The sequence below is a fragment of the Acomys russatus genome, chromosome 26 (assembly GCF_903995435.1).
Source record: "Acomys russatus chromosome 26, mAcoRus1.1, whole genome shotgun sequence".
Taxonomy (NCBI): Eukaryota; Metazoa; Chordata; class Mammalia; order Rodentia; family Muridae; genus Acomys; species Acomys russatus.
In genome coordinates this window covers 17,089,917-17,100,603 of record NC_067162.1, presented here as the reverse complement: position 1 = coordinate 17,100,603, position 10,687 = coordinate 17,089,917, and the positions used below count along the sequence as shown (strand labels likewise).

The following is a 10,687-nucleotide window of genomic DNA, read 5'->3' as shown; positions in this document are numbered from 1 at the left end:
GAGTCATCAGAGAGGAAGGAGCTTCAGTCGAGGAAAAGCCTCCATGAGCTCCAGCTCTAAGGCATTTTCTCAATTAGTGATCAATGGGGGAGGGCCCAGCCCATTGAGGATGGTGCCACCCCTGGGCTGGTCGTCCTATTTAAAACAAATAACTAAATAAAAAATAAAGTAGGCTGAGCAAGCCATGAGGAGCAAGCCAGTAAGCAGCACTCCTCCATGGCTTTTGCATCAGCTCCTGCCTCCAGTCCTGCCCTGCTTGAGTTCCTGTCCTGACTTCCTTCACTGATGAACAGTGCTGTGGAAATGTAAGCCACATAAACATTTTCCTCCCCAACTCGCTTTTTGGTCACGGTGTTTTCATAGCAACAACAGAAACCAAAACAGAGATAGCATAGTTCTGTGCATCTGGGATCCTAGTGCAGTGAGGGCAGAGAGGGGCAGCTCCTTAGCACTTGCTGTCCAGTCAGTAAGTACCAGGCTCAGTGTGAGACCTTGTCTGAAAGATTAAGGTGGAGAGGGATCAAAGATGGCATTCAGTGTTGATCTTTGACCTTCACATGCACATGTGTACACACTCATGCGTACACACACAGATACATAGGTGGAGGATAGTTTAGGAACAGCTCACGTTGATCTCAGACCTCCACATACACTCGCACACGTGCACCCTGGACAGAAATGTGTGTATACATATACACCACACACACACAAAACAAAATCCTAAAAACTGCTGAGGGTGGTGGCACAGGACTTTAATTACATAGCAGTGTGGGCTACCTAGTGAAACTGTTTTTAAAAAACCACTAAAATCAACAGAAAATAAATATTTGTGCATTAAAAATAAAGAGGCTTGACCGTAGAGGTCACACTGAGAGCATGGGCAAAGCTCTTGGTTTCGTAAGCAGCAACATGAGCACCACACACACAAGAGACAAACTGTGAAAACTAGCCCCCACTTAAGTGCCAGTGCCGCAGACCCAGAGAGTGAGCCCACAGCACAAGAAGGGAACTTGTACCACTACTACTCAACAAATTGCATCTAGTGAAAAAGATTTCCAAAAATGAGGAATAAAATGAATGACGGAGGCTGGAGGATCACTGAGTTTGAAACCAGCCTGGGCAATATGCATTCTATCAAGCCAGCCAGTACCACACAGCAAGATCCTGTGTCAAAAATCAGTATCAAACAAACAAGCAGCAAATCCCCCAAAACAACTACACAATGATTTAAATGTGAGGCACTGGGAATGTAAGTGACTGCTTAGGATGTAAAAAGCCCTGGCTTTGAGCCCTAGCACCATAAAAACAAAACACTCACAAATCAAAAACAAAACAAAATGAAAAACCAAGAGCGGTAACAACGCCATAAATACTAAACTATTAACACATTGTATTTAATTAGCCCAATACCCAAAACTCATTTTAAATGTTCAGTAACCAGGCATGAAATAAACTGTATAGTGGAACAGTAGAAGCCCTTACAATGTGTAGGATTCCTCAGTGGCATTGAAATAGAATCATGATACAATAGATGAAGTAAGCGGGCTGCAGGAAGATGTGGTTTAGTGGCATGCAGGAATATCCCTGCGTTCAGTTCACAGCATTACCATCCTGTTACATGTCTGTAATCCCGGCACGTGGCAGGTGGAGATGGGGGTTCAGAAGTTCAAGTTCATCCCTGGCTGCATAATAAGTTCCAGACCAGCCTGGCTAAAGGATACGCTGCGGGGGCTGGAGAGATGGCTCAGTGGTTAAGAGCACGACCTGTTCTTCCAAAGGACCCAGGTTCAATTCCCAGCACCTACATGGCAACTCACAACTGTCTGTAACTCCAAGATCTGACACTTTCACACCAATGCACATAGATTAAAACTAAAAAAAAAAAAAGGATACGCTGCTTTTAAAAGGCAGAAAAGAGCAGGTTACAAAATAGTATGTATAGTTTATCTGCCTTCTCTTCTTCCTCTGCTGTGAAGCGGGGACCTCATTTTGGCCCTGGGATTATAGGAATGCAGCTGTCAATCAACCCCACTCCAATTAAAATAGTACATAAGTGCACAGAGGGAGCAAAGGTTAGCAGTCATCTCTGAATATGAAGGTCATTAGGGACCAACACTTCCCAGTGAGTGTGAGTGAGCACTCTGGGTGATTGGGTGATTCTTATCTTGTATTTCTGCCTCTACCCCACCAACCCAGATTTTCCAATATGCATGTCTTATTTTCCAAAAAGGAAAAGAACAATTTAAAGGAAATAAAAATACTGATTTTTACCAGTGAATTAGGCAGTTTACAAAAACACTACACTTTCGTTTAAGGAACTGGGACAAATGGATGAATATTCCCAATGATGAAAAATTGAGTGATAACTTCTCTATGAATCTGGAAGAATAAACTGAAATCCTTAAATACAGAGGAAGCAGGAAGCGTGCTCAATGTAGCTCAGCAACAGTGTTTGCCTATCACATGCAAGGCCCTGGGCTCAATTCTCAGCCCCTCAAGTAACAAAAAGGGGGCACACTTAGCACTAGAAATTAAGGAAATTATTAGGGATGAGGGCAAATGAGCATATAAAGCCAAATGCTCATTTCTGAGAGCAAGGGTTTCATTTCTACACTGCAGGATGCCCGACAGAGGTCAGTAATTTAGAAACAGCACACTAACATTAAGTACTATAATTTAATATGAAAATGTATGCTTTTCTCTGTTACAAACTGAACACCTTAATGTTCAGGACTTTATTCTTTATGGTTGAGGCTGCTGGCGGTGTGTCTCACAGAGGCCCTGAAGCCTCCTCACCTCTCCTGTCCCTAACAGTGGTCCCAGTCCTGGATGTTCCTTGCTAAGCAGTTGCTAAACTCAGGCCATCACTGTTTGCTACAGAGCCATCTTCCTTTTGTGGTTGTCGTTTTCCTGTCCCCTTCCCAAAAGGACACCCTAAACCAGTATAAGCACAATTTTCTTTCACATTTTTCTTCACAAAATCTGAAATATGCCACTTCATATACATATATGCACAATATGTGTTTTTTCAAAAATATCCAAGTCAGTACAGCTGTAGGTGTTCAGGACAATGAAGGCACAGCACCTCAGCTTTACCTCCATGAGAGAAGCTATTTGTTGAATGTTTCCAGAACACACTGCCTAAGATGGCACTGACCCAGAAAATCTTATGGTAAGAGCTAATTATTGCTTTCCAAAACAAAGTCCCTTAAGAGACAAACTTTGCTTAAGTTTTAGAGGCTCAAGGGGAAGAAAGGGAAACACAATGTCTGGCACAGGGTGGAGGTCACTTTAGAGTCAAGGGCTTTAATACTTAAGGCTCCAAAAGAGCTATTTCCTTTTTATGCAGATATCAGTATCAGCGAACAATGAGCTGAAAATGAAAACCTGACATTTAAGATGATATTGTAGATACAATATAGCAATTTCCAAACCCTTCTACATCACTGAGCCCTAAATCTGAGGCCAGCCTGGTTGACAAATGCCTGGCAAAAACCACACAACCACAAACAACCTTAGTATTTCTTCTAAAATACACAGTGTTTTTAAAGATTTATAACTATGGTTTCTTTCATAACTAGAGTGATATAAATTATACATAAAATTCAAGTGAAAAAGTACTGTCATGTACGGAGGCTGACATCATGGGTAGTCAAAGAATATGTTTAATAAAAAATAATTAAACTTCCATTTGCTCTATAGAACATCATAGAAAGTAATTTAATAAATTACAAATGACTTTTTAAGACGTTTGCTCAACTACAGAAAGCAAATTTAGACTACACAAAACACAACTGGTAAATATTGCAAATGTCCAAAAGAAAAATTGGACTAAGACTTGAACCATGAAACCTGAAACAAGGGCTAAAATACAAGGCAACACCAGCTATAATTCTTTCAGTAACTACCAACACATACTGGGATATCCTTTCAACTGCAGCTTTAGTATTATGTAATTCCACCGAGTCTTTTCTTATAACCCTTAGCTTTACATTTTCATATCTGCATGTCTTTCTTAGCTGACACCTGGACAACTTTCCCCCAATCAATTTACAAAGAAATGTCTTGAAACCCAAGAGACTGTTTAAAGTTAACATTAACCTTAATGCTTTGAAAACTGTAACTGCCTTATATATAGAAAGAGAATCACTAGGATGTTACCCAAATTTATTAGACCATAATTAGGAAAATACTTTATCTCATAGATTTTGCTATAAATTAGATTTTAATGACAAGATCTAAGTTTTTTTTTTTTAACTTCATTTTTTTTCTTTTAATTGGGAAAGAGAGGAATAAAGATCATGTGAGTGGACCTAGAGGAAGGAAGGGATATGGGTGGTGCTGAAACACTCCACTGGCAAACCAAGGTAACTGTCTGAAAAAACTTTGGCTATCACACAGGTGTGTTCTAGTTAAATGAAAGTGCAATACTGCAAAGGGAACACACGAAGAATGTAATACATCATTTTCATGATGAAGGGTCACTACCCACAGCTCCTGGGTGGGCATTACAGGGACTATTGCTAAGACATTGCATAAAGAACTATCAATTCAAAGTACTATTTTGAGAAAAATACAAAAATTAAAATAGTACAATCCCAATGGAACTTATATAATTTGGTAAATACATATAACATTGTCTAATAATGGGTTACGTTTTTACATACAGAAACACAATTTACTGGTAAAGGTCTTGGGAAACCCAGTACAATCGCTTAGTCCATGACAAAGAACAGGTCTGTTACAACACACTGGAAGTTGGTTTTCCCACAGGAAAGAACTTGGGTACGCCTCCCAAATTTACAACCTTGCAAACTTTACCATGATTTATTTAGACACCAGGAAAATGCTAATATTTATCTCTCCTTAGAATGTCTACGTCTGTTCTAATTGTCTCCAATGTATTTAAAGGTAAACCTTGGACCTCTACCTTGGCAGAATGATAGCAGCTTTAGCAGGAGAAATGATATCACAAATCAAATACCAGACACATTGTACATGATGAAGGGTTGTGAGGAACAGAACAGAAGCCTTGGACTTCATAGGTATAGTTTGTACATCTTTTTGAGATTAGTCAAAGTGCATTTTCAAAGTGGGCAGCTCAGCATTTATTATAAGCCGATAGCCCGACACTGACTCTGGGCAACATGCTGTCTTCTTACTCCTAGGAACGCAGTTAGTGCAGACTATCTGCATATTACTCGACTACTATTACCTGCTATTTTGGAATATTTCCAGGACATAAGACACAAGCAGAAACCTATACAAATAAAGCAAACAAACACTTTCTTGTACGTGAAGGGTGCTGTGTTCAAAGTTCTCAGTGGCGCTTCATGAGTTTGCCTTTCTGAACCCTGGAAACAAGACATTATTCATCTGAGACATGATTATTCTTAATAGGAGGCCGAACTTCAAAAAGTTTTAATGTATGTGCACAGGGTGCCAAAGCCATATGACACAAGATTATTTTATGACTTCATTTCTACTGATTTCTGAATTAAGCTCAGTAAAATGCAAGTCATGTTCCTTGCCAGATTGACATGATATATAGGATGTGTTTAAAAACCCCTGAAAACAAGCACAGAATTAGAAACGAATGTAAACTTCCTAAACTAACTCAGCTGAGGTAACAGGTAGCCAGATAAATTGGCTGATTGGGAAACTTATTTCTTCTTTAAAACATACTTGTACCTGAATTGGAGACATCAGCAGTGCATCACGACACTAGAGCATTTTTATGTAATTAAAGCAATGGATGGTGATGTAGAGTCTACAGCTTTCATGACATTCATTAGCTGCCCAAATTATTGCTGAGTTTTGATCTGTAAATTATAAGTGTCAAGGAGGCTGTAAAACTATATTCAAATTAAATCAGTAATATGCATAAAGTATTCTGTGTTCACTGCAAATATATTAAATATACAACTCTTATTGAGCATCATTTTCATAAAATTAACCCCCAACAAAATTATAATGCCTTTTGTTGTAACTTTATACGTGTATGTATCTGATAGTACATCCGAGTTCAGAAACTTATGGATCTTAAGAAATAGAACATGCAAAACATCTCTGAAAGCAGTTTGCACTTCTAAACAAACAACTGAAATGTTCTGTCAGTAAATTATTGATGCACTCGACACCGGGATATTTACAGTTAGTAATTAAAGAGAAGGCAGAACCAGTTCAGGGTGAGGTGCAGAGTCCCCGGTCAGTCCTCATTGCTTGAGTCTGAATCTTCAGATGATGACGATGTGCTATCAGACCCGGAAGATGCTCTCTCTGAACCCTCGTCTGTGCTGTTTTCATTGAGAGGACTAGGCTCAGTTCCTCCCTTCTCCTCCTGATCTCTAACTCTGGAATCTTCTTCCTTTGTTTCTACTGACTTAGATGAACCTAAGTCACTGTTTTTGCTTTTCTGTACATCAAACGCAGTGGACTGAGACAAGGTTGGAATATGAAGATTAAGGCCTGGAGTGAGCAGCATCCCTGGGTAAAGTATGTTAGACAGCAAGAGAGGGTTAAGAGCTATGGGCTTGGCAGCTGCAGCTGGACTCAACGCAGCCGTGGAGGAAGTTGAAGGAGAACCTGGCACGCAGCTTTCTCCTCCGTTCTCTGAACTTTGGCTCTCTGTCCTTTCTTTTTTTCCTTCAAGCTCCTTAGAGTCATTTCCCTTTTTTTCTTCAGCTCCAGATTCTGCAGTCTTGGACAGGAGTCCTCCCATGCCGAGCAGGTTTGGTAACCCAGCCATCCCTGACAGCAGCATGGGGAACATAGCAGCCATGTTTTTAGTTTCTCCTCCAGAAGGAAGAGCAGTGGGCATGCCCATCAGCCCTGCGGTCACCTGCAGTGACTGCAGGTTCTGTAGATTTTGTTGTAAGGCCTGAAGAGCTGTGAGATCCACACCCGGGAGCAATCCATTGGCCAGCAAAGGGTTGCCTGGCACACTGCTGGCAGGAGCAGCGGCCGCCATTGTGGCCTTGGCAATTCCACTTTTAGGCCTTCTTCCCCGTCTGCTTACTTCCTCTCTTACAACAGGACCAGTGAGAATCCGTTCATACATACTCTCTGGAAGGAACCCCTAGAGAAAATACACATTTATTAATAACAGCAACATGAAGGTAAAATCTGTACCAAATAGCCTATCCTGTATTGATATGAAATAATTATGAAAGAGATAACTTTAATCTAAGTTGTGGCCTTAACCAGCTATCCACCCCCTCACATTATTTTTAGTTATAGAGAATGGAGGAAGGCATTTAATTTTTTTATACTATAAAGCTTAAGTTTTAGGACAGGAAACTTAAGGACCAAATAAATATTATCAAGGGTATTTTCATAATGCTTTCTTGGTGCACATCACCACTTGTTCAAATCCTTCTGATCTGGAAAAGCAATAAAAGAAAGACAGGGGAAATAAGCAAAAGGTTGGCATTAAACTGAGATGCGTCAAATCAGTCTTGATTGTCACTTTGGGAATAAGACAAACAGAGCCAAGACACAAAAGGTCTACTCAAAAGGGCAAAGGCACTATTACCCATTATTATCTGTATACTACAGGGGGCTTTGATGCATGTGTACATACTTATCACTTGTAAATGTTTATGACAGGCAGGAGGCTTCATGAAGTTATATTATATTCAAAAAGGCTGGTTTGCTATTTGGTGTATAATCACTCAAATTACATATTTGTGATTAGCAGTTTAAAAAAAGAAAGAAAGATAAGGGCGTAACACCTGGCTGAGAACAGCAGTGGTACCTGCTGACAGAGAGTGAACAAGTCCAGGATAAATGACCATCTGTGCTGCCTTTATATAATTCTCCTAGGATGTTCTGGAACACCAAATTCTTCAAAGGTTTATTTTATAACCTCTGAAGTACACTGTCCAGTAGAAATATAATGAAAGTCAATACATAGTTTAAAATTTTGTAGTGGTCACATAAATTTTAGTAATATAGGCTAATTAAATAAAACATGACCTAAATACTTTCACTTCATTATGTTATGTATAAAAATGATATGTTTTTTTTTTTCTAAAATAAGCTTCCAGGTTCCTAAAATATATGTATTTTACTGTAAGCATACCTTGAGCCACGTGCTTAGTGGCCACAGTCTGTGGAGGTGCAGATATAATAGTCTTACAGTCTAAGGAGAGATCTAATTTTTGTTTCGTTTTAATTGGTCAGTTTCCTTTTCTCTTCAAAAGCATTGTGGCTCACCACAGAAAGCACAGCAGGACAAAGAGAACAAAACCATGTTGCTCGCAGCACTCAGCCCCAGCACTGCTAGCGTTTACAGTGCACAATGCATCATTTGCTTTGTACTTATTTAGTGATTCTCCCCTCTCCTTTCCAAAATAAAAACATATTTACACTGAATTTAGTTTTACACCATGCCTTTTTCATTTGGACACCTACAGAAATAATAATTAATTAGCATACGGTTAGGCTCTCATAGCCCAAGATCTCAACTATTAATATACTTAGTATATTGTCAACATTTTCTCTCTTGACACCAGTTATTCCTCTAAGCCATAATTTTTTAAGTAGTTGCATAGACCTCCTATATAGGAAGTCTACTGGTTCATTATTTATTGTTTTATTCTTATACCATGCTGAACCCAGGCAGTGGCGCACATCTGTAATCCAGTACTCAAGAAGTTGAGGCAGGATTATAGTTCAAAGCCAGGCTGAGCTACATACAGAGACTTTGTCCATGATGATTATTTTATATAAAGTTCTTTGTATACCTATGTGATTATTCTTTGTAGTACTATTCAAACAATGTTAGCAATAAAAAAGGAAGTATTTCTGGTTCTACAATGTATTCTATCACCAATCACACATTCTAAAAAATAAAAACTGTGAACTGAAAGCTGTTGTCTCATGTCCATGGAATTCTTATTCTGAAAAGAAAGTTCAATCTGAGCCATGATCAAATGGCTCTAATCTCTGAAATGGTGTCTTTGTGAAATACTCACAGACTGCTTGACAACATCTCCCCATTCAGGAGCTACTCCATATTCTGAGTTTTCTTTCAGGAATCTACATAAATCTTTCAATGGGGGAGCAAATGCACCTCCAACCTGTAAACCAACAAATAGAGTTAGACAGTTATTTATTTGATTTTTGATATAAAATTTCTTTAAAATATGTATTTTTGAACACCCTCCAAACAATCTGCATAGTTATATAAAAAGATCACTCCAATCTTCATAAGCTACTGAAATACTATATAAGCACATTAGATTTTGTCCTCTGGTTATCTTTAACTGTTACTTGGCAGTCACAACCTAGAATTATTGATAAAGAGACTCTCTATTAACGAATTGCCTAGATCAGCCTGTCTTGACTGCTAATTAATGTGGGAGGGCCAGACGGCTGTAGGCAGCACCATTCCTTAGGCAGGCAGCTGTATAAAAACCTAGCTGAGCACGAGCCTCCAAGTTAAGATAGCAAGGACTGAAGCACCAAAACCATCCCTCCAGGACTTCTGCGGTGGCTCCTTGGCAAGGATAACACTATGTGGAACAGCCAGCAGCCCTGCTTGCACATCTGCCTAAACTTCTCTTGATGCTGAACCTGTAACCAGAAACCAAGCCCTTTCCTCCCTCAGTTGCTTTTGATCACAGTATCTGTCACAGCAGCAGGGATAAACTGAAACAGAAGTGATGAAAATCTTAAGTGTTTTAAGTAGAATAACTGGAGCAGAAAATGAAGGGCTGTTATTCACGTTGTACTTAGGAGTCAAGGCAGGCAGTCTAGCCTACCTTAGAGTAGACCCTTTGGAGTCAGATTTCCCTGCTATGGAAACTCAGGTAAGTCAGTAAATCTCTTTGAGTCTTTTTGGTGATCTAGGAAATGGGGTGACAATAATATTTCCACAAAGTGTCTGAGGAAGATCAAATGAGACAATTCAAGTGTCTTACAATAATATCTGGCCTATAATAAGCGTAAATCAAATACTGGGCTTTGAACATTACTTGTATATTTTATTTTAGTTCTCAGAATCTTTTTGAAATAGTATTTCTATTTTTAAATGAAGGTCCTGAGCATCAGAGAAGTTATAGTTACCTTTATAAGCCATCTAATCATGTCTAGAGTTAGAAGTAAAACATAGGTCTCAGAAGTCCATTTATTTACTCACTATGCATGTTAACTATGAATATCTTTTATATATGATAAATTCAGGCTTCAAACTAATAATATTGAGACCAATGACATCGACCTACCAATTTAATGTCTCTTTGCAGTCTAAAAGCTGGTTTGTTTTTGTTTGTTTGTTTTTTGAGCAGTTTCTTCACCTATACCCTCATGAATATTCATTATATATATTTTTTCTTGAGTAGTACTGGGCACTGAACTAGGGCCTGTGAATGCTACATAAGCATTCTGCCACTGGCTACATCCCCAACTGATGAAAATATGTTATGTCTTGGTAGGATGTACATTCATTTATCACAATGAGAGTATCACCCACAGCTATCCGTGTTCTTATCTAGTATTCCTTACATTCTTTAGTCTCAGTGACTTCTGTTGCACTCTGCTCTTAACAAAGCTCCAGGTTGACGTGGATTCACAACCTGTAATTCACTCTCCAGTAGGCCAGTGTAGAAAGAATAGCCTGAGTTTGAGGCCTACACAGTAGGTTCCAGGTCGGCCTGAGCTATGGTGTGAGGCCTAGTTTTAA

General features: G+C 39.2%; 1 protein-coding gene across 1 annotated transcript in view; it reads right to left on the bottom strand.

Annotated features, from left to right (window-relative positions):
• Positions 1-3,959: 3,959 nt before the first annotated feature.
• Chd9 (chromodomain helicase DNA binding protein 9) overlaps positions 3,960-10,687 on the bottom strand; it is a 169,260-nt gene continuing 162,532 nt past the window's right edge. Inside the window, exons 39-40 of the mRNA XM_051168827.1 lie at positions 8,979-9,083; positions 3,960-7,078 (exon numbers count right to left, since the gene is read on the bottom strand). Coding sequence (XP_051024784.1) covers positions 6,209-7,078; positions 8,979-9,083 — 975 coding nt within the window. The 3' untranslated portion in view covers positions 3,960-6,208. The remainder of the gene's footprint in view (positions 7,079-8,978; positions 9,084-10,687) is intronic.